Raw genomic sequence first — 24,615 nt, 5'->3', positions numbered from 1 at the left:
CCTCCCTGGGGGTCACGTGCTGCGGGGCGGGGGGAGGGGTCGTCGGTGGCGCCGCGGCGGCGCTGAGGGAAGGCGGGAGGCGGCGGCGCCGAGGCGGAGGCGGGCGGCGCCCTGCAGCCCCTCAGGGACGCCTCGGGCCGCTCGCAGCAGCGCCCCACACGCACCCCGGGGCGGGGCCGGTCCCCGGTCCCGCCGGGCGGGAAGGCGGCCGTGGCCGTGGCCAGCGGGCGGCCCCGCGCTGCCCCCCCCCAGCCGGGGCCCGGCGGGCGCCGCCTCAGGCGCTGACAGGCCGCGACGGGGAACAATTCAGGCGCTGACCGAGGGATGAACTTTATTTTTAACCCCGCGGTGATTCTTCCTGCTGGCCGTGCGGATTCAGGGGTGCCCGGGGCGTAATCAAGGGCGTTAATACCAACTGAGATTTCTGTTACATTTTTGTGTTCCTCATAGCCACACGCGAGCTGCAGGAAGCACTGGAGCATTTTCTGGACTAAAGCAGAGCGTGGAGAGCGATCGCTCCCCAGCATTTCCCAAGCATGAGCATGCCAGCAGTAATGAAGTGCCCTTGGACCACGAGCATTGTGAAATACAAAATTTAGCACCCTTAAACTAAGTTAGCATAAGTGAGCGTGGAGATGCGAGCTTACACATGCAGCGTTAAAAGCCGTGCCTCAGACTACAGCTCCCACATGCCGCATTGAGGCTACAACAGCTTTTCCTGTAATGCAGTGCCTGCAGCCATAGGTGGTGGGTTTAATAAGCATTTAAGGAAATTCAGATTTACTTAGTAAAAATCCTCTTAGGAAAAGCTTTTTTTCTTTTCCATTAAAAAAAAAATCCTTACAAAGAAATACATGAAAGGAAAAAATGACAGAAGTAGGATGAGATTAATTGAAACTTCTAAGTTTCCAATAACTTGGAGGGTTTTGTTTCAGGCTTTACAAAATGCATTCTGAATCTTCATCTAGAGATGCATATTTTTGTAAAATTTCATTAAGAGTTTTCACATTCAGAATCTGAAGAAGGGAGAGTCACAATCCTACAGTAAGTTAGCTTATGTTTTAATCTAAAGCTGTATTTTTTGCTAGAAGGTTGGGTATCATTGGAAGTTACCTTACAAAGACAATAAAATGCATAGGGTCAAAGTAAATGACCTCAGGAGGTTTTTATTTTCTGTCAGTCTGCTTCCAAAGCAGTTTTCTCCACTTGAACAGATAATAAGATTTCCTCACATCAGGACGAGGTTCCAGAATTTGTATTTTGTATACATAGCTGTGTTCTTTCTGATTCATTTAGCCTCATCAACAACAATAAAGATACTGAATCAGAACAAGCTGGCAATTTTGTTGATGAAACATGGGAGAGAACGGACTCCAGCTGGCTCTTCAGCAGATATGTTGGCTACTTGACAGGAATAAAACTGCAAGAAATCTGACACAGAAAACACATGGAGAGAGAGGAGACAGACACTATAGAGGCAGGCAGGTAGGCAGGCATTGCACAGCACCTGTTCACTGGTTTTGAGTCCAAGGCAGTATATTCCCTGCTCTGAACTGGCTCCGAGTACGCCATTTCGTGCCAGCTTGTCCTACCTCTTTTCAAATGCTTCCAATGCTCTTTGCAGGGGGCAGACATATGCAGTCCCAAGCTGCCATTTTAGGCTTTTCTGCTCTTTTTGTGTTCTCACATCCTAGTTCTGAAAGTTTGAGGAGAACCTGAGAGTCCTGGCATTTCAGCCGTACTTTTTAAGTAGTAAAAATAGAGGGGAGAGAGGGGGCAAATTAATGAGTGGCGGCATGATTAGAACCCCATCACACAGCTACTGAAAGTATCAGCTTCTCAGGCTACTGTTAAAAATCGCTATGGAGCGCTGTGATAGCTGTTTCCATCCCTTTCCCTCTATCTCAACGTGCATCTCACATGTTATGGTATCATTTTGTCATTCTCCCACTTATAGGATACGCAGACTGCAGCACAGCTTACAGATGCCCAGCTAGTTTAAGCAGTCTCGTCGTGACAGCGTGGAGCTCTGCACAGGCTCCTTTAGCCCCTCCAAACCCTCAGGCGCACACAGAGCAGCCTCGGCACGAGCAGGGGTGGTGCAGGTGCATGGCTGCAGTCACAGCACGTGGCACAGGGCTGTCACTGCCTGTCAGGACATATGACATAGCACTGTCTTGCGCAGAGTCTATGACAAGGCCACAGCGTGGGGCTGCTCACAAGTGGAAGGACCCATTCCCCAGCTGCTGCACAGCTCCAGGAGCTCAGCAGATGCGGCCAGTCAGCATCTCGCTCATCGGACCGAAGAGGCACAGTGCCGTGGCATCCCCATCACATCAGCAAGTCCATGCCCAGAGCCACACCCCTAAGGGTGAGCAATTTCTGTAGCTCACTGCGTTATCTTACAAGCCCAGCTAAGTTGCTCAACCCGAAAGTTTTACAGAGATTCTGCTGCTAGGCACTCACAAAGCAACTCAGTAGATCTGAAAAGATACTAGCATAATTCGCTTGTTTTCAGAAAATGGTATTCATAAGTCACCAACATAAGAGTATTCAGTATACACCACAGTAGAACTAGAACCATTTCTCTTTCATTGGCCCCCAATGTGAGACTCCGGACCTTTAAGGGAGACTTCAGAATAAACACACTCTGAAAACTAGCTTCTAATTAAGTCTAATTCCAGCAGCAGCCCTATACTGCTCCTCATTAGAAATTGAGCAAAGGAGAGAAAAATAGCCCTATCCTGACTGAGCTCACTATCGAGCAAGGCTTAGCACAAACCGAGATAATACTGCATAACCTAATCAATTTTGCAATATCATCCAATCTTTTGAAGTTTGATAGACCTGTTGCATAATTCTTTACCTTCATATTTGATCATTATCTTACTGGAAGAACATGGAAATCTGATGCATAGCAAAGCAAGACTTGGTCTGCTGTAATATCTGTATATCATATACCAAGTTTTTACTTGGGGAAAAATTATTCCTGCTTTTATTTATCTACACATATTTTTAATTCATTCTTTTTCTCATTCTCTCATTTTAATTCTACACACATATTATTTGACTTTCCTGGACTTGAAAGTGCTCAGTTTTTGTCTCAAACAGACCCTATTGGTATCTTACAAAAATATTGACAAACATTTCAACACCAAAGAAGGAATGGCAAACAGTAACACTTCTCAGCTGGTTGCTCTGCAGAAAATTTTCCTTTCCTGTATGTTTTTTTCCAGAAAAATAGGCATGTCCCTGAACTGAGTCCTTACTTTGTTCCTCTTTTCCAGTGTTACAAAATTTGCTAACAAGCATTTTGTTTCAGAATGTCCAACACAAGGCATCTGGAAGTGATGGACACTCATAACTCTCAATGGAGGCTCTAGGAAGAGCAAGTATTCAGTTTCTCTGACTCATGATGTCCAAAAGGGCACCTAAAAATCAAAGTCCATTTTTTTAAAGCTTTGCCCTGTACTAACAAATGAAGCTTAACAACACTCAAGCAAACAGGTGACACGCCATCTATTTTATGGAAAGAGAAACTCCACACCCAGACATCCATTGTTTTTTCCGAGATATATTCCATCCTCAAGATTGTCTGCCATTACTAGACACATACATAAGGATTTTTTTAACTTAATTCAATATCAAAAGCACATGTTCTATGTAAATGCCAGATGTCTTTAGTTGGTTTTCTACCAGAGTTTTTTGATTAAAGTAAACATTTACACATTTTTCCCTGCTTTTGAATACTTTTGGTGTCTGAATCTTCAGTTTGGAAGATCTACCTTTAGAGTAGAAGTCTAAGAATATGGGACAAATGTAGCTTTTAAGGCTTGTTCACATCTTAATTGCATGGTTGCAGACTTAACAGGAGATAAATCTTCCCTTCTTGAAATTCAAGACATCATAAGGTTAATTCAATCTTCTCAGTTCCATTTCCTCCCTTCTGTTCCCCTTCCCACACTCACCCCCCCCCCAATCTGCAGACAGCTGAGTTGTTTGAATTTTATGCAAGCTAGTATTCATCCAACGGGAAAAATTATCCAATGTATGCACCAGGCACAAGCAAAAAATTGCACACTTTCACTTTTCACTTCCTAGCTGCTTTTGTCTATATTCACCAGTTTGAGCTGTAGACAGACATGAACACATGCCTCAAGGCTAGTTTCCACTGCAAAGTTAACTTGAATTATAGCTTGAATGGCCTCATCCCTTTTAAATTCCTGTTCTTTGCACTTACAAAGATCTTTGCTTCAGCTGCAGTGGCGCTTTTAGCTCGAGTTGTGGAAAGGCTACAGTTCAAGTAAGCACCATTTGTCTGCTGCCAACACAATCGTCTCTGCTGCTCCCATGTTATTTCATGGTGTGGTCACTCTCGCTCAGAGCAGACTAACTCCAGTGGAGTTGGTTTGAGTGTACAGGGCTCAAGTTAACCTTGTCATCAAGGCCTTAATAAAACTGTAGCTGTTTTCTGTGTCTTACACATATTTATGAAAAACAAGCCATAGAAGTAGTTACTGAAAACTTTCTGTTATGGTCAGGTTATGCAGAGATAGCCATCAAGAGGCTAAATAGTCTAATCTTCTTCCTTTAAATCTTAGGGAACAAAAACAGCATTTAACATAGTGTACTCACAAGCTTTCATTTAAACAGGCAAAAGATAACAAATGCAGAATCTACTGATTACCACTTTCTTATGTTAATGGTAGTTACTGGTGACCTTGTACATGCTATTTAGTATGTATATACTCAGCTTACTCCCCTTAGCAAGTTTATAAAATTGGAAAAAGAATTCTGGAAAAGACGATATATGTATCCCTTCAAGTAGAAATAAAAATTTTCAGTCTGGAAACAGCCTAATATCTTTTCTAGCTGATCTCTGAACTATCTGGTGTGTTTCTCTGCTTGAGCAGCCTTGTTTTCTTAGGCAGCTGAACAATGTCAAGGTTTATCTTATTTTGCCAAAAACCTAACACATCCTTAGGCTGCCAAGAGGTCCCAGGCTGTTGAAAGTGGAATGATTTTGCAACACAGAGAGAACTGCTACTTAGGCATCCATCAAAAATTCATCTACAGTCCTGTCTCCCAGAAATCAAGCATATCATGTCTCCGTAACTAGCCTAGCACACAGCAACGCAGCACAACATGGCTTGAAATGACAGAGTCACCTATAGTCCTTTTTCCTTCTGGATCAAAAAAAGTCTAAACTTAATAGGGAGTTAGTACATCTCTGGAGCTGATTATTATTAATACATGAAATCTTACTACTCCAGCTGCATGCTAGATGCCACAATCTAATCCTCATGCTATTTCATCTCAATACAAAATGGCGATTTTCCTTTTGTTTAAAGCAAAGAGAGTGAGAAATTTGACAGTGGAACATCTAATTCCAGAGTGGTCAGCTCCACTGAGAAGTGCCGTGCTGGAGAGCACTCTCAGTGTTCACCCAGGACTTCTCTGTCTTCCTGAGAGCTGTTGCTTGCAAGAGATGCTACTGTTACTAATGTCCAGACACAGAAAGGAGAGATATGGAGAAAAAAAAAAAGAAACTGTAAGTAAAGAGCAGAAGTCACACTAAACTAGCAACTTTAGGCCAGCACTCAAACTGTCATGTGTTCTATAGCATATTAAGTAACGTGACTAATACATCACATGCTTGTTTCCCCTCCCTGCCTTTGGGAGAAGGGCATGTGCATGGACATTTTGTAGGAATTTTTCTTCCCCCCCCCCCCCCCAATAATGCACATACACCTTGCCACATTTGCTGGAGAAGGCAAGGCCAAAGCCAAGTACTTTGTTTCAGAAGCGTACCTACTACAGTTTGAGGTCAGTCCCCAAGAAAGTTCAGTTGCAGGAATCTCCATCTGGCTAAATATTTAAAAATTCACCCCCATACTGAGCTTTATAAGACTGAAAAGGAGGGGGAGAAGAAATTTCCACTCTCATTATCTTTGGTTTACTCTTTTAGCTCTTTGCTGCAATGGGACTCCTAGTATAGACTGTCTAAACTACAGAGCTATTTGGGAAACACAGGGTTGGAAAAAATAGCCAGGGCAGAAGGACTATCTACATTTAGCCTCTCCTCTCCTCTCCCTCCCCTCAACCTCTGTACACACCCACCTTTAAAGGCTTAATGGTCTAGATAAGGTAGCAGAAACACCTTAGCTAACAATAAAGTGTATACTGGAGGACAAGTATCAAGTATTTACACACTAGCAGCACAGCATTGCAACCAACACCCTGCCAAAGAGAGATCACTGCCTTAGTTACACCCCCAGGATTCATTGTCTCCTAGCCTGGGAACCTGTCTCCGTTCCCAAACATGGATATTTTTTTTGGCAGCAGGATGGAACAAAAGGCACAAAGAGAACTAAGAAAATCCTTTCAGTGAAGCTGTATTCCTTTCTCTGTTCCACCAAGGACGGGAAACCTTCTAATGCTTCTTAGCAAGCCCAGCCCTGCTACCTTTCTGGAAGGTGCTCAGTTCTCACTGGAACCTAAAGCAATTAGGGTGCTTACAGCATCCAGCCCAGCGATTTTGACCTTGAAAAAATTAATCCCCGACCTTTAGCACCAAAAATACCACAACATTTTGAAAATGAAATCGCTGTTATATTTGAGTGGGCGTGTTATTTCGAGACAGCACTAATGTGATTATAAAATCAGTTGTGTCAGCTTATTGGCTCAGCTACAGACACTGATCTGCTCGAGCGTCTGTTCCTCTAAACGGCTGTTCGCGTTAGGATGCCTTGTCCCTCTTCAGCTCCACATCGAAATAGATGCAATCTGATTCCCACTGTTACACCCAAGAGAAAGAAACCCCCTTCTTGCAGTCATCCACCCAATCTCCATGAAACTTGGCATTTCCAGGGCACATCTTGTGCCAAACATGAACACTGCCTCCCCCAAACCCGCGAAGATTATGCCCAAACGAGTCACTACATCCAAGCCCCATGGAGGCCGAGCTCGCTGGTTCCAAGTGCCAGCCGCCAAGGGAAAAAGCCGAGCAGCAGCAGACTCCAAACCTCGCAGCCTCTCTCCTCAAACAGCCCTCGATTTTCCTTCTCACTTGAGCTCCCCGTAAATGTTTCCTCTCACCTATTGCTGCATCCTGGTAGCAAGTGTTTGTTTTCCTCTGTTTTTCTGTGGGTGTCTGACAGACACTCAGTGGCTTGTGCTGCAAGGCATGGTTTAATGCTGTAAGTAGCAGGTGACTCACTGGTATCAGAGGTTTTGGTCCTGGCAGATTTGACTCAGACCTTCATCTTTTGGCAGTAGATTGAAATAAAATGCAGTTTACACTGTATCTGAGGCGGTTTTTCAGACATGACCCTACCAATATGGCTTTACACACTTTTATGTGTCTAGGATCTGTAAAGATCCTAGTTTGGCTTGCTCTGTTGGCTTAGCAGTTTTTTCTCATTTCTATGTGACAGATCATTCAGTCACAAAGACTGTTGTGGTTCAATGTTAGGACAGTCCTTTCAATGCCAGGTTCCTCTCACTGAAGGTGGCAATTCTGAAATCCCGCCATTAAAAAATGTTCTACCACAGAACTGTTCAATGGATGGTATTAGAAAGAATAGCCGAGCTCCCAGTGAGAGTAAGTAGTGTCCAAGTAAAATATCTCCTACCCATCTCTCCCTCCCGTCACCAGCTCATCTCGATGCCATATGCTGTCTGTTCCGGCTCTCCCTGGAGCACCTCCAGGCCAAACTCCACACAAAACTTTCCATATGAAAACTACACAGGGCTGTACCACGCTGGGCATGTAAACACGAGGTTTGAATCCAGCAATAAATGTGTTTGACCGCAGATTGAACACAGCACCATACTAATGAGCTGCAGAGACTTGACAGAGAGTTTATGCAATGGTCAAGGTGTTTGAGATGAGTAGCTACTGATTTGAACTGACAGTGAGAACATAATTTCTCATAATTACGTTACGTGGACTAACACTGTTGCACCTTCCTCATAATCCCAACCCAATATCAATTAAAAACCTAGTCATCTTCAGTTTGAAAACCCAAACTTACCAAAACTGTTTTTAGTACTAGACCTACCCAAAAGTTGGACACTTAGAATAGTAGTGTTGAAAAAAAGAAGCACGCCCTCCCTGTCTTAGCTTATTTAGAAAAGCCTAAGTTCTGCTGTGGATGCTAAGGGCTGAGCCCTTGACTGTATACAGAAACCTAGATTCTTCTGCTTCACTGTCCTGAATACTTTGTTTGCTCTTTGTATCTGAATTTGTGCCGGTCTAAAAATGAAAATGTTTTTCCCCTATAGATCTCTTTCCATTATAAGAATTCTCATTGTCACTTGTAAAAATGGATAGTCAAGTATTTATGAATATTCATTCGTGAACTGCAGGAATTCATGAATCATTCAGATTACATTTTAAAGTTTTTTTCCAAACTTGGGATCCTTTAAATCTGGTGTAACACGAAGAGGTTAATGCTGTCTCTTTAAGCAGACACTAAGGCTGTTCAGTGCCAAATCTTAGCTATGGCTAATACTGAATATTCACCCAGCAGCTGCCTTCCTGCTTATTCCCATGAGTTTTCGGTCAAGAGCACAGCTTTCTATTTTTGACAATTGGTTGGAATAAGGGGAGGGAAGCAAGGCAACTAAGTCCTGACACTAAACATTACTGGTTTGCACAGAAATTGATTTTGCATGGATGGTCAGTGCAGATGCAGAGGCAGCCAAGCCAGTGTGCACAAGTTAGCCGAGCTTTTAATCATAACAAAGAGGTTGCTATATTACTGCCAGGACAGTTTCAGGTCCAGGAGCAGCACAGCCAGGTTTGCATAGTCTTGAGCTCAGTGAGATCCACGCTATCTCTTGGGAGCTCCAGCAGAGTAGCATTATCCAGGTTTTTCTGCTGTTAAGGTCCTCCGTTCTCCTTTACTTCAAATAATGTAGACATGGCCATAGAGAAAAAGCTCTCAGACAGCCATTGCCAGGGCCCTCAGCAAATCCTCCATTTTCTGAAGATAAGAAAATGGGATGGATTAAGGAAAGAATCACTGGGTGGGAAGAAACCACTATTTATGAATGCTCACGAGTAAAAAGAATCATCTTTTCTCGGTGCATGTTCATATATTTTAATTTAAACACACATTGGAAAGAGATTCTTTCCTTCAAACACATCCATTTTCTCAATGCTCACACATCATTCAGCCTCAAAAATGCTCTATTATGCCAACAGAAAAATCCACATTACCTTCTCGGGGCTCTGAATCAGCTGCATTCATCTGCCCAAAAGCTGTCTCACAGCTGCCCAACAGATATCTGAGCTCCTTGTCTAGACTCCCTTTATAGTCGGTGGAGAAAAACAGATACTCCTAGCACCCGATTAATTTCATCCTAAATTAGATGCCTAAAACAGATTGGATGACTGGCACTGTGGAAGTGTTTATTGCTCTCCATTGACTATCGGGGAGTCTAGACAAGTAATTCAGGTGGAACCACCTCAAGTTATACAAGATGAAACCCACCCCAGCATCTTAGGAAGATGCACATAGCCCTTCCCTCCCAAACTGGAGGGCCTTGAAAAATGATCCCCCAAATAGCAGATCAGGAAGCGTAGCTGAAGAACACGGACAAGAGGCTTCATAGCCCGAGAATTGTCCATAGCCCTTGCAAGCAGCAGCTCTAGGAGGTGGCTACACATTATGTCCACGTGCTGCACTGTCTCTTCTCCATTCAGTTTTCCATTTTAATGCAAAATGCATCTTGCAGCTGAGCCAAATACACCGAAGAGCTATTAACCATTTTAAAGATTTTTTTCAGAAATCGCATCGCTCAGCATCTGCAGAATATTCTCCATGCTGCTCAGCCTTCCTCCCTTCTCTGCAGCTGAAGAGCTTCCCCGTGAGCGAGCCCGGCATGATTCATGCTGTTGGGACTGGCTGAACGCAGGGGGGAGGCTACGCAAGCAGGACGCGCAAATGCGGCTTCTTACACAGTCAAGGCAGGAAGGTGGACTATGGGCAACTCCCAAGGTCCTGCTTGCAGAGCAGGAGTGCGTTAGGCCGAAGGAGGGTCTATCAGGTGGTTTTGTAGCTCCTTAAAGGGGTGGGAATAAAAGATTCTTTGTTCTTCCCTTCAGGACACATTCCTGGCAGCCAGCTTAGTGCTCACGCTGTTGCTTATCTCTAGATTTGGCTCTGGATTGCAGCAATACCACCACGCCTGTGTTTAGAGTCCTCTGTAGCCAAAAGCACGTGCTTCTGTCGACCAAAACGCATTTAGGATATTCCCCGAGTGCTTTGCCGAATTGCTCTAAAACTATACACAAAATAATGCTGCAACACCAGCCCTTCATACATCTCCAAACCTCGAATCAACTCCAAAGCTCTGCATTATAAAAGAAGAGAAGGGCAGGAAGGGAAACTTAAATATTATTGTCTTGGTAAGTGGGAAGGAAAAAAAAAAGATTATTTTGGCGGTTTTCCATGGTCAGCTTCTCCGTTCCCCTCCCTCATCTAATTTCTGCAGTGGCAATCTGTCCTTTTCCTAAATGCTGAGCAATCCCCGCAGTAAACTAATCAATATTAATAGCGATAGGATAGGAATGGGGAGGGGGGAGGAAGAGAGGAGGGATTAACATGACCTTTTTAAACTCACACTGCCTCAGACGGTCACGAAGCAGCTGAGGAGAAAGCAGCCAGACGGTAATGACATGTGGTTTTAGTAGCTTTTCATTTGTTTTTCCTGTGCATATTTACTTCTGTTGTCTCAGTACCGATAGCAATGGAATCAGATTGTCTTAAGGAAGGAAAAAATATAATTCTGTCTGCAATCTCTGGGCCAAATGCATCCTTGATGGGAACTCCATTGAAATCAGTGGAATACACACAGGATGAATTTTATCTCGGATTTCTATTAAAAGCAGCAATTAGATTAGGGAAGTTTTGACAGGTGGAGTGTTTAATGCTGGTATTTTTTTATGGATTTCTTTTATAATAGGGTATAATCAAAAACACCGAGCATGCGACTTGAATATTGAGCGTGAGAGCAAACAAAGGATTCTATGAACCAGTCTTCCTATTGTTAAGCACAAGTGTACCCAGCAGCTAATCCAGATATGTATGCTTGTATCTATGTACTTAGGTTAGCGTACTCAGAATTAAAGAAAAAATCCTATTAATTAAAAAAAAAATCATAATTCAAACTATTTGCTCATATTGGGTTTATGGTTTATTGCAGACTTTCTGGTTACCAGTATTCCTTAAAATAGAGGTTTATGTCAGGAGGTGACATGGATTATTGTCAATTAATGCACTGTCTTTACTTAAATATTTTTGTTTCCATGTTCAGGATATGATTTTTCTGAGAAGTCTAGATAAACATCTATTTATATCTTTCCTCTCTTGCTTTGAAAGAACCATGCCTTAAGGAGAGGACCCAGATTGAGGTGTTAGATTTGTGTTGGTTTTGAATAAACATTTTTTATGGGATTTTCATTTTTAGAGCAGAAAATGCTTTGCAGATGGCTGATATCACAGCACTAGCAAGTAAAGCCATGGGTGTGTTTTTTCTTCCTTTGTCAGGACCCACCATGTCCGACAAACCAGATTTTGCAGAAATTGAAACATTTGACAAGACCAAACTGAAGAAGACGGAAACCAGAGAAAAAAATCCATTGCCCACTAAAGAAAGTAAGTGTTTATAAGGCTATCTGAACTAAAAATAGTAAGGACACAATCTGTACTGCAGTTGATATGCAAAATGAATACTAATCACAGGATTAATGGCTCAAACTCATCCTTGACTTTAACTGGGGATAATGCTAAGGCTTATACTATATGTTGGGCTTCCAAAGATACGAGCAGTTATAACTGACTTTGTGTTTTGCCTGAAGAATTCTTTCTGATGGGGTTGATCCAGCTGCTGCTGAAAGCAAGACCAGTTTTCCTGCTGCCCCCAGGTAGCAGGACCAAACCGTGTGTAATTGCCACGTTAGCAGCCTCTTCAGAGGCTGGACACGGAGGTGAACCTTGCAAATCCCTGGCTGATGAGGCATTCCCAGAAGGTGCCCAGGCGCCGTGTTTAGCGTGTCATCAGGCACAGGAGCTGCTGCCCTCCACGGGGTGCCCGGTGTCCGCCCTGGGCAGGAGACCTCCACACACCTCCTGGAAGAACCAAGGCAACCAGAGCTGACTACCTTTGCCCTGTCTGCTAGGGATCCTCCCTCAGCAGAGAGTTGCACCCTGCGCTTTTTCATGCAAACTCTTCTCCCCTTTGTGCACTGCGCGCAGGGAGCCAGATGAGAGCTGTGATTCACGCTGAGCTTTGGACATGTAAACAGCAGCTTCTCTACATCTGGATCAGAGCTTGAGTTTCCTGTAGAAGGACATCATTAAGCAGAAAGGGACCCAAGGGCTCCTCTGGTTGTTAAATGGTTCGAAGGATTCTACTTTGGATGCACCAATATTGATAGTTGTGGAGACATACTGTCCCCCAACATAAGAAACCTAGTTTATCCCCTGTGTTTTATCTTTCCAGGAGCTGAAGCTGTAATAAGAGAGATTTGCATATCATGAACCGTACCCCACTTGCTGCACTGACATGGGATCATTTTGGGGGGGAGAGGGCAGCATTTCCAGGCTGTGAGCACTTAACATCCCCTGGATATAAGAATGACTGTAGAAATTTGTGTTCTGCAGAATCATCGTAACGGTTATTGATGACACTGTTTCCTGTGTTTTTTCTGGCAGCTATTGAACAGGAAAAGCAAAGTGAAAGTACTTCCTGAGCATGAAATTGAAGATGTGATGGCTGCTTCTTCAGTGGGGTTTTGGCTTCCAAGTTGGGGTTCCGCCCCTTTTCCTGACTCTGTGTTTGTTGTCCATTTAATTTAACAAGCATTTGTTCATTTTGTGTTCTCCAGGAGAGTTTGTTTTGCAGTGGTTCAACAAGGAATTTTGTATTTGTGTTTGTATTCTCAAAACTGTAATTCAAAGTTCTGTATCAACCCGATTACTTGCCCCCCACCCAAAAAAAAGCAATTGGCATACAAAAATTGTTTTCCTAAACCTCACAATAAACAGGTTTCTTCTGACCAGCTCTTTGCGACTTGGTGAAATAGGGTTTACACGGTGACTCTCACTAGCATCCTTATCACTTGTTTGCGTTGCTGCAGCGTCTAGAGGTCGCGACCAGGTTGGGGAGGGTTATACTAGGTCCTCCTGGGCCCTTAAACAGCTGCTCCGCACGAGCAGGTACATTTGTACGCTGCAGACTCCCAGAGCTCTGCAGGGAGCCGCCCCTCAGCGGATCATCGGTATCTGCGGGCAGGCGAGGAGGGAAGGAAGCACTGACCCCATGGCAAGACAACATCTACCTTTGCGTGTCCACATCATTCCCACCGCAGCTGCCAAACGCGTGCTGAAGCTGGGGAAGAAGGGAGCACCCCTTCCGGGGCTGCACGCCACGCGGGTGCCACTCGTGCAGCCCTGCTACCTCTCTCTGCTTCCCGCTGTACCCGAGGAGGCACCGTCCCCACGGACGCTGATCCATTGCTGTCACAGCAGCCGTGGGGACGTCACTCCCTTCCTCATCTCTCACAAGATGCCATTTCGGGGGAACTCTGAAAAGCAAACTTTATATGCTAATAGCTCCTAACTTTTTACATCCACAGCTTAGCAGCAGACATGAGCAATACAGGAAGCTGTTGGCCATTTTTGGTCATATCTGAGAGTAGGTTAGAGGTCTCAAAGACAAGCAAGTTCCTACGAACTCCACAAAAAATGTGGTGGCTGGGCTGAGGGAAGACTCAAATTAGCATGGAAAAAAAAAGGCTGTAGCAGCATCTCATCAGTTATTTGCTCTCTTCAGCCTGCCAAGATCCAGTCAACCTTGGCACCAGCCGCAGTGCACGCAGCCTTCCACCCTCCAAAGAGATACAGAACAGTCCTGCTTATGCACATGGTGCATGGGGGGGGAGGATAATAAACATTGCCCTGAGAGATTTTGGGGGACAAAAGGGAGAACCCAACAGCAAGCAGGTGTAGGGCACAAACCTCGAGAGCAAATGAGGTTTCCTCAAGTCTCTGTTACTGTCGGTGCAATAACATTCACACTGGTCTGTGGAGGGTTTGGCAAAATTGACTCTGGTCCCAGTTCTGTTCTCAGTTACATAATACCACGTTATCTCTGGAATTAATTTACAATCGTCATTAAAAAAAAAAGTGCTTATTCCGGGAAGATAAATTGCTGTTGCTGAAACCTCAGTTTGATCATACTTGCACTGCAAAATAGGAATAATCCCATGGACTTCAAACACGGTTAATCTGGATTTATATTAGTGTAAAGCAAGAGAAACTGGCCTACAGGCTTCAGAAATAGAAGTGAACGGTTAGCGTGGTATTCAGAAAGCTTGCAATTACTTCTGAGCTGCTTGACTTTTGACATTTAATGTGAACGGCAAAAACTATAACCAAACAATAGCAACCTAGCCACAGAGCAGGGGACCTCCAGTGGCAACAAAAACCAACGGAGCGGGCCGAGAGACCAAGGGAAAACACACAACACGCAGAACAGGTGATTGCAGTTAGACAGAGCTTCGTTAGCTTTAGTGGCATTTGCCAGAGGGCTGAGATGGGAATCCGAATCACAACTCATCAGTTAAAGGCTGCAGTTGCTTATTATGACCCATCTTTTTTACACGTTCTCCTTTGGGGACCTCGTTCCCCTTGACACTTGACTTTAAAGGGTATTTAAGTGTCTGCTGGATTTATTAATATTCATTTTTAATTAAAAGGTGAAAAACGTGAAAGGTTGAGAAACAAAGCAAATAGCTACTTTGCCTTGTGACTCATTCACCCCCACACACCAGTGCACCTCATTCCAGCTAAGGCCAGAGCGCGTTTGGCATTATTTGAATATCTGCTTGGATGGGAATTCCTTAAAGGAGAGAGCAGAGTTAGTGCGCAGAGAAGCATCGCCTACCAGAGACTGGCACAGCTAATCCAGCCACCCAGACTAGCCTTTTCTGAACAGTTGTTGGCAACAAATAACCTCGGTCTATCTTCTGCTTAGAAGGGATGGCAAGTCAGGGTTTGCCCTCGCAAGAAAGCTGCCTGCCGTAGCCGCGCTAGTACGCTTGCTTTTAGGAGCGATCGCACAGAAAGAGCTCGTCTGCGTGGGGGTTCACGGGAGAGGGTGGTTCTGACTGCGGAGCTGTTGCCAGCAGCGTATGAGCACCTGGACCAAGTTGGTTGGGTTTTCTGGGGGGGCCAGGAGACAGCATTTCGTTCGGTGTGACGACCTCCCTCGTCCTCTGCCAGCTCAGAGCACGTGCCAATTCACGGAGCACAATAAGCTGCAAGTCACCAAAAACTTCTTTCACGCAGCTGAATCAGTGGCAAGTGCCTGGGCCGCCAAATTCTCCGAGAAGCTCAAAAGTCCTCGACTTTGTTCTCAAACGTGCGCGTTATGGGGGGGCTAGAAGAAGGCCCGGCCAAAGCAAGAAAGCCACCAAGCGCCTCTCCGCTTTTGTCGAGAGCGGAGGATTGCAGCGCGGCTCCGGGGAGAGATGCGAGGGCCCAGAGCGCTGCCTACAGCTCCCGAGCCGCACGGGCAGCTCCTGGCCGAGCTGCTCCTCCTGCGCCTGCCGCCAGGCTCACTCTGCCCCCAGCGAAACGCCTCCCGCTTTAGCCGTTTGCATTTAAAGCCTGACACAGCAAACCCGAAGTCTTAGCACTTTATTCGTGTAGCTTATCCTGCTGAAAAGTCTAACCTGGGCTAATCAAGTTTAAGCCAACTTCCCCACCCCGAGGTGGGACTGCAAAATCTGTCAAGCTACAAAGCACGTCGCAGTTGCTGGATACTCGGCTTAACCCCGGCACTGCCACAGGCTCTTCGCTGCAAGGAAAGCGCCAGCGATGCCCAACGCGGGTCGGTTGTGCAGCACGTTGCAGAGAGGACTTGGCACGGGCATAGCTTGCGCTTCTGCTTTTGCTCACGTGCTCCTTGTTAGCTCAGGGCTCTGCAGGAGCCTTCGCACAATGGCTCTTTTAGTCTCTGGAATAGGTAGAGCAAGGAAAAAAAGAAATCCCTCGCTCTTTTTGTTTGTCTCAGTGGAGGAAAGGGGAGAGGAGCTGTAATAGTTCCTCTTCCTCATTCTCTCTTCCTGGTTGCTTCAGTCCAGGAACAAGATTGGATTATGAGATTAAAATTCATGCAGACCAAAGCCAGGTCTGGTTTTCTGTTACTTTAGTCAAACAGCATCACACCCCTTACCCGCAGGGCCGCAAACCGGGAAGCTGCTAGTCATTCAAGGCCCAGAGAGCCAGCTTTCCCCATTCCAGTCATTCTACTGGTGAAACATTTGGTCCTGACGTTAGAAGAGCGCTATGAGATGAGACAAACCAAACCAAACCCCTCGCGCCCACCCAGGAACCGCTTTCTCGGTGTTAGCCTGCTTCTGACCTTCACCACCTGGAGAAGCATCCTCAGAGGCTGCCTGCAGCCAACAGCCACCGCTTCAGGAGCAAGGTCCCTTGCCATCCACGCGTGGACGAGCAGCCGATGGAGACAGCTTCATCAGCAAACCAACAAGCTCCAGGTGGGAAACTTAAAGCTCTTTGCTAATTACCAATAACCCTTTGCTGGTTTTGGTCTTGGTCCCTTATATAGTGACACACTACCTTACAGCTCCTCCAAAGGAAAACCAGCTTCTGAGCTAATCGAGTCACAGCAGAAAAATCAATATATAGAGATAAATGCCAGCTTTCCTCATATCTCCATAAAGTCAGCCTTCCCTCCTCCAGCCCGGGGGTAAGATCAGCCTTCCCGGGAGCCTGGCTGGCTTCCCCGGCCAGCACGAGGCAGCACTCATTGCTCTGCACCACCACAGAAGGCCTCATCCCTGGTTTTGGGGAGGCTGCACAGAGGAGCCCTGTGCTCCTATCGTTGTCACGCGGACGCCGTTTGGTTTCGGAAGTCTCCTTAGGCAGGTGTTTGATAACAGCAGGGAGGACGGATCCTGAACCCGGCTTTCCTGCAAGAAGGGCACGTGCACGCTGAGTTTCAGTTCAAGCCCAACTGGAAACCACGTGGAGCTACTGCTCACGTGGAGATACCACTAAGCCCAGCTCAGGTATCACAGACCGAGTCCCAAAGCACATAGGGCGTTTTTTCAGATTATGGAACGAGATCCCTTTGGGCGCACTCTCTTATTCGGGTCACGAGTGCCGTGGTTGCTAACACCTGCCTAGGTGTGAGCCGCCCGTGGTGGGGGCAATAAGCTGGGCCTGGGTGGCTGGGATACATCAGCCACAGCTGAGATTCCCAGGAGATGCCAAGATACAGGACACCGGCACTTTGGGGAACCACCCCTGGCTGTTTCTGCTCCATCGCTGGTGATGACACACCGAGGGTCTTCCCTGCTAAGAGAAGAGAGGGGGAAGAGGAAAGGGGGAGCAAGAGGAGGAAGCAGAGCCTAAAGCAAGGAGGAGGCTGGTACAAGCTTGGCAGGACTAAGGACGGACGCTGCGTGCACGGAAGAGGCGCGGGGAGCCGAGCTGGCAGCGAGGAGGAGGGAGCCGGGGGAGATGCTCGAGGCAGAAGCACGGGCAGATCTCGTGCCTCCACCCCGCTCTCCCTTTGTCTCTCAAAAACACAGCGTTAAAACAACGGCCTTTTAAAAAGCACTGACCTGCTGCTGCCAAGCCGCAGGGAGCCTCCCACGCAGCGACCGCGGCACAGAGCGGGCTGTGTTCTCCCGGCGCGGGGGGACGCCGAGCCCGGCCCGGCTCCGGCACCCCGACGCGATCCCGCCCGCCGAGACGCGTCCCGGCAGCACAATCCGCTCAGCCTTGGACGTGCAACGTGATGCGGCCGTTTGGGCCGGATCCAGCGCGCGTAGGAGCGGGCGGGCGCGTGGGGCCGCGTGCGCGCGGGCGTCTCTGTAGCTCGGATCCGACGTGGTGCGGGATGACAGCAGGGCAGGCGCTCGTTTGGCGCCGCGCGGCACCTATGCGCGTTGCGAGCCGTGGCTCCGTGTGCTTCTTATCTTCTCAGAAGGGATCATCTGGGAAAAAACAGTTGCTGGGGACGGCGCGCGCACATCTCGGTGCTCTGCTGACGGCAGCTCTTGACAGCTCCTACGGTATCTTGCAGATCTTCCAGTGCTTCACGTTCTCTTCAAGGGCCCTCTGCAGAAGGCACCCGGATGGCTGAGGATCGGGAAGAAAAGGGGACGGAGCGGGGCAGCAGAAGCGCGTTTCCAGCCCCCGGGGCCGCAGAGCCCCATTAGGGCCCCGGCACCAGGCAGACAGACCAAGACTTGCAAGATAAAGCAGCCAACTCGGGAATTTTAAGCCGCTCTCATGAGTTCAGCGGCCAACTCAATTTCTGCATTTTCGGATTTGGCAAGGTTGCAACAAGCAAGGAGGAAAAAAAAATGATGTGTGACTCCGAGTGGGTGTTCTCAAAGAGAATTTTGTTTGGGGAAAATAATCCTTTTTGGTCCGCTTTGTTTTCTCGTGATGCTGGAAATCATCCTCCCCTCCAGCGAGAAGAATCGCTTTTCTCTTTTTCGGCCCCGCCAACGGGGAGCTGACACAGGTCATGCCTAATCCAGGCCGCTGCCCCCACCGCTGCTAACACGATGGTGTTCCCACCTCAAAGGGTTGAAGAAATGCATGAGCGGGCCCTGTAACATAGGCTGAGCTTAACGACCAGGAGAGTTGAGGGTGCCAAGAAGGTGGCCGCCGGCTTCCTTGGGGACGGTGGGCAATAAGGGCGATGGGAGAAGGAAGCTTGCAACAGCTCTCGCACCGGGGACGCCGCTCCGGAGTGGGAACACGGGATTTACATCCCGGCCGTGCGGCGAAGCGGATCCGGATCCCCCGCGGCGAAGGGGCAGCGTGGAGGGATCATTGAACCGGAGCCGGTGGGAACGGGGCAGCCCGGGAGCCGCTCGTGCCCGGCCTGGCAGCCAAGCGGTTGTGCCACGCTTGCGGCCGAGCTGGGAATTAGGGTGGGAAAACAAAAAAAAGCACCAAAATGTGGCTGTGCTGACACAGCTGCGGGGGGGGGACCTGCTGCGGGGAGGCCGGGGAGCCCCCAGGCACGGGCCCCTCCTCGGGCCATCCTAAATCTACGCTGCCAGGGGTGTTGAGCCTGTTTGCAGCACGAGGCCGGGGGGGCCCCAGCCCAGATCCACCTCCATCTTCATTAGCCTTCATTAATCAAACCGCATTCAGCGCGGGGGCAACGCTCCCCCCGGCAGCAGCGCTCCCGCGGCTCCAGCGAGGGGGGGTCCCTAATAGCCCAGGTGGGTTTTATTGCAAGGCAGCCAGGATTTGACGCTTGGGGTCTGAATGTGTCACCTGCCCGGGGCGATTTAGCGCGGGGGCTGCATTTTAGCCCCCGGGTTTCCACAGCCTGGACGCCGGCTCCCGGCGCAAGCCAAAGCCCCGTGCCCAATGCCAGCCCTTGGCACCACAGCCCCACATGCGTCACGAGTGCGCTGGCCTCGGCGGTCACCTGCCAAGACCCAAGGACCCCGTTTGCTCCATACGAATATCCGAGCATTAGGACACGTGGACCATCGGTTCCTATTTGCACGAGGTTTTGCACGCCGCCTTCCCTAAACCGACTCACCTTGCATCCACCTGCCCTTAAAAAGCAGATCCTCTCCCACCCTGGGAGGGGAAAAAAAACCCCAAACCACGTCAACGCGCCCCCAGGGACACACGCGAAACGCTCTCCCAGCCACGGGCCTTTGGCAGCGCTAGCGAGTGAGATGCGCACGGGATGCTGACGATGGAAGCGGGGACTCGCAGGGAGTTTTGCTGCGTATTGGCCAAAACCACCCCGAGCGGCTTCCTCGGATAAGGATTTCCCTTTCCGCGCTCCGGCCGGGCGAGTCGGAGCATGCACGGAGCCGGGGGAGCCACGCTCCTGTGCAGCGGGACACGCTGCTAGCGGGGTGGGAAAGCAGGATGCCACCTCGCAGGGAGGAGAAAGGAGGGGGAAAAAGGGGGGGGGAAAGAAAAAAAAAAGGAAAAAAAGGAAAAAAAAGAAAAAAAGGGGAAAAAAAATCCCTGTGGTTAAATGAACCTCTGCAAACCCAGAGGACCTGGGAGGTCTATCCATCCCCAACAGGGCTTTGCAAGACTGCTGTCCCCCCCCCAGGTTTTACTCCAGGGGCTGCATCGGAGGGCAGCAGCAGTGCTGGCCGGACGGACGCGCGTCCCCGGGGAAGCCTGGGCCCCGGCCGGAGCATCCCGGTGACACCGCGCTGCCTTTTGAAGTGCGGCGCTAGGCGTTGCCTCCTCACCCATTGGAGCAGCAGCTTTTTTAGCACATTAAGTCATTGGGTAGCAGATGAATGGGGGGTTTTGACTATTCACAGCTTCACCTTATAAATATCAGGGCCGCAGGTTCCCGCGGCATCCCCGGCCCCCGGCGCTCACCTTGGGCAGCAGCTGGGAGCACCGGCTGGGAGCAGCAAGCTGCCCTCGGGCGACAGCCATGCAGCCGGACACCTCCCTCCTCCTCTCCATCGCCTGGATCTGCTGGGCCATTTTCGACGCAGCAGCGTGGTAGGATGCAACTCAGCTGAAAGGACTTTTTATTATTATTATTATTATTTTTTTAGGGATGCTCTTTAGCCGGTGTTGGATTATATGCTTCGTTTTCTTTTCTGTCTTTCAGGTCTGTGAATAATTTTCTGATGACAGGACCTAAGGTAATTAACGCACGGCCTATTAGGAGTTTTAGTAGAGCAACCTTGTTTTGCAAGTGGGAAATATTACTTTTCCGAGGAACCACGTTTCCCAGGGCGTCTTGGCGCCGAGTCCCGCTGAGCAACGGGGGAAGGAGCCGCAGCCCTTTCGTGTCTGCTCTCCCGGGCGATGTTGAGCGGTGCTGGGTTTAAACGCCCGTTTCCCGTGCCAGGCTTACCTGACGTACTCCAGCAGCGTGGCGGCGGGGGCGCAGAGCGGCATCGAGGAGTGCAAATTCCAGTTCGGCTGGGAGCGCTGGAACTGCCCCGAAAGCGCCCTTCAGCTCTCCACCCACAACCGGCTCCGGAGCGGTAAGTGCCTCGACCCGCGACGCCGGCAGAGCCGTGCCGGGGTGCACGCGAAGGGGAGCCAACGCTCCTCGTTGCGCTGAGGAAGAAGGGCTTGTACGTCCCCCCAAAAACACATTTGTTTTTCTCCAGCTATATTAGTTGGTGGGATAAATGCTAACATTTTCCTGCAAATACCAGGTCCTTCCCAGCCCTATGTGCTAACCTCGCGCTCGGTGCTTTCTGCAGTGCTTTGCTGCGCGCTTGCTCCAGCCACTGTTTTAACGCGGAGTCGGATGGAGGGTGTCGATAGAGGCACCAGGACTTGCAGCAGGGGAGAAGAACAGGAAAGATGAAGGGAGAAGCCAGAGACCTGCGCTGAGAAACTGCCTGCATACACAAATTGTGGATATATTTGAACGCTATCTTCTTCAACGCGCACAAACCTCTTTTTTTCCAGAGTAGCATCTTTACTTGAATCTGTTGGCAGCAGGTTGAAGCCCAGAAAGAAGCTAAAATAGGAGTGTGGGTCTAGACAGCTATTAGCACCGGGCTGCCCGCTGACGGAAGCCAGATCAGATGCAATTTGCCCAGCAGGCGAGCCCGGAGCCCGAGCAGGCCCCCCGAGCACAAAACGGGGGAGAAACAGCACCAGGCGACGGCAGCGGTAATTAACCTTGGCGAGAGCAGGACGGGGGCATCGCTGCAAGCTCCTGGCGTTACCAAGGAACTCCATCCCACGCACGGACACCTGGATAACACAGTGCCAAATCGCTAAAGCTCTCAGTGCTGAAGCCTGAAGAGGCTCCAGGCACAAGCGCTTGGCAGTTTACGGAGGTTTTAATTTCTGCAGTGCTTCATCTTTTGCACAAATTGCTCTGGGGGGGGGCGGTCCTCTCTCCTTTTTCTGCTACGGCGCTGAAGGCTTCACAAGAGAACTTCTTTCCCAGTACAACAGGACTGATGTTACGTATGTTTGCATGTGACAGCTCCTTTTCCCCCTCTCCCCTTAGCTACCAGGGAAACGTCCTTCGTGCACGCCATCAGCTCAGCTGGAGTCATGTACACCCTCACCAGGAACTGCAGCCTGGGCGACTTCGAGAGCTGCGGCTGCGACGACTCCAGGAACGGCCGCGTCGGTAAGCCGAGCTTGTTGCCGCCTGGGCTGGGCGGCACCGGAGGGCTCAAGCAGGAGAGCCGTCCGGTCGCTTCGCGGTCCGCAGCGTGCCTGGTTTTTGCAGGGGGCCGAGGCTGGGTCTGGGGAGGCTGCAGTGACAACGTGGAGTTCGGCGAGAGGATTTCCAAGCTCTTCGTGGATGCTTTGGAAACAGGCCACGACACCCGCGCCCTCATTAACCTGCACAACAACGAAGTGGGGAGACTCGTAAGTCAAATATTGAGAAAAAGTTGTTGTTTGCATTGAAACCGTAACCAGACATAATCCAATTATTTTGGGTCCCCTTCTCCAGCCCTCCGTGACGACCAAGGCCCTGCACTGCTCGCATGGGGGGGGAAACAGAGTCAGAATCCAGCCCTAAACCTGACCACGAGGAGCTGCAGCAAGATTCACTTCTGCTTGCAGCTTCGGTAGCTTTGTGCAATGCAGTCAGCTACTAACACGGGTGGTTTATTCAGCAAGTCGTATGCTTTATACTCCCTTACTTTCTTGCAATATGCATTTCCGAGCCGGTTAGCAGGGGGAAGCACGTATGAGTGAGAAGGCAGCTGCCGGCTCCCGCTTCCCCCCGCTCCCCGCAGAGACGCACAAGCTTGCAGCGTCTTGCCAAACCTCCTTGTCTGTAAAAACAGGGATGGCAACACTTTACATACCTATCTCGTAGGGCGTGCCGAGGCTTAATCTCACATAGATACCAGTGATTGGGACCTTATAAATACCAGAGCGGGAGATAGGTAGATAATGTCTGTGAAGTGCTTGGCCTGGAGGAGATGCGTGAAGGTTTAGTATAATCATGCCGCAACGCTGTTTCACACGTTTTCAATGAAATCTCTGAAGGATGATGGGCTGATACGCCAATGAGCGGGGTGATCTGCAGCCCCGGACGGCGTGGGGAGGGCATGACCCGACAGATGCGCGTTTCTCCTGGCCTGCAGAAATACCTCCTGCAAGGGCTGGAGACAATAGTTGGTGCCCACCTGTTATCTGTCGCTTTTAATTAGCGAGGAGACCAGATGTTTGCCAGAAGCTGAATTAACAGCTGCAGTTCGTGTCTTGGAGTGACCCGAAGTCATGTCCAGCATGAGCCGTATTTGACCCAATGCCCCCAAATTAGGAGTCCCTCATACCCCGTTTTTGAGATTTAAATGACCACGATCTCCTCCTGCTCCTAACGCCTCTGCCTTTTCCCACCAAGGCTGTGAAAGCAACCATGAAGAGGGCCTGCAAGTGCCACGGGGTGTCGGGCAGCTGCAGCATCCAGACGTGCTGGCTGCAGCTCGCCGAGTTTCGGGAGATCGGGAACTACCTGAAGATGAAATACGACCAGGCCCACAAGCTGGAGATGGACAAGAGGCGCATGCGAGCCGGGAACAGCGCCGAGAGCCGCGGGGCCACGGCGGAGGCCTTCAACAACGTCCACGCCACCGAGCTCGTCTTCCTGGAGGAGTCTCCCGACTACTGCACCAGGAACGCCAGCCTGGGCCACCACGGCACCGAGGGCCGGGAGTGCCTGCAGACCGGCAAGAACCTCTCGCAGTGGGAGAAGAGGAGCTGCAGGCGGCTCTGCACCGAGTGCGGCCTCAAGGTGGAGGAGAGGAGGACGGAGATGGTCACCAGCTGCAACTGCAAGTTCCACTGGTGCTGCACGGTCAAGTGCGAGCAGTGCAGGCAGCTGGTGGCCAAGCACTTCTGCTCCCGCCGGGACAGCGCCGCCACCAACCACATCAAGCGGAGGAACAAGGGCCACAAGAGATAGACGGCGACCCGCCGCCGTGGCGGCCGGACGTTTCTTTTCCAGTTTTCCAAGCTGGGCAGCGATCGTGGTTGTTGAGTTGAGGCGGGGAAGGCGTTTGCTCTCCCCCCAGGGAGGGACGTCGAGGGGGCTCGGAGGGCGGCGCGGGAATTCGCGCGGTGGGATCAGCCCTTCGGCCACACCAACGCTGCGAGGTGACCGAGCACGAGGCGCAGGCGCCGAGGGACCAGGGTCCCTCCTGTTTTCATGCGTTTTACTCCATATTTCCTACTAGCATCTTTCTTTAGGGGAGTCACTTTATTTGCATGTCTGACAGAGGGAAGGAGTCGCCTCTTTGCCACCACGAACCCCAGGCGGGTGGCCGAGGCCAGCAGAGCTGCCCCAGCCCCGTCGAAACCAAGCTCGGGCTCTGCCCAGGGAGCTGGTCCCATCCTGCCCGTCCCCCCCGCCGATGCCGCGACCCTGCAGAAGCCACCGCTCGGGGCAGAATATGACCCCGCGCGGCTGATGCACGTGTATTGCTTGCAAATATTTTTAGTGGAAAACTTATGCACTTTCTGACATGAGAAGGGTTTTCACGGGGCCGTGGTTTGCATTAGGACAACTGCAGATTTTTCTCTTCGAGGGCTTCGGCAGGTTTACAGACAATAT

General features: G+C 49.5%; 1 protein-coding gene across 1 annotated transcript; it reads left to right on the top strand.

Moving 5' to 3' along the window:
• Nucleotides 1-20,433: 20,433 nt before the first annotated feature.
• Nucleotides 20,434-23,967, top strand: WNT8A (Wnt family member 8A). Its single transcript, XM_026101966.2, has 6 exons — nt 20,434-20,564; nt 20,677-20,710; nt 20,920-21,058; nt 22,048-22,173; nt 22,276-22,418; nt 23,407-23,967. Exons 1-6 carry the CDS (start codon nt 20,494-20,496, stop codon nt 23,965-23,967), a joined length of 1,074 nt encoding a protein of 357 aa, XP_025957751.1. The 5' UTR covers nt 20,434-20,493.
• The last annotated feature ends 648 nt before the right edge of the window (nt 23,968-24,615 follow it).

This window comes from Dromaius novaehollandiae, chromosome 15 (assembly GCF_036370855.1).
Source record: "Dromaius novaehollandiae isolate bDroNov1 chromosome 15, bDroNov1.hap1, whole genome shotgun sequence".
Classification (NCBI taxonomy): Eukaryota; Metazoa; Chordata; class Aves; order Casuariiformes; family Dromaiidae; genus Dromaius; species Dromaius novaehollandiae.
The sequence above is the reverse complement of the archived record's forward strand: the minus strand, read 5'-3'. Positions and strand labels throughout refer to the sequence as shown.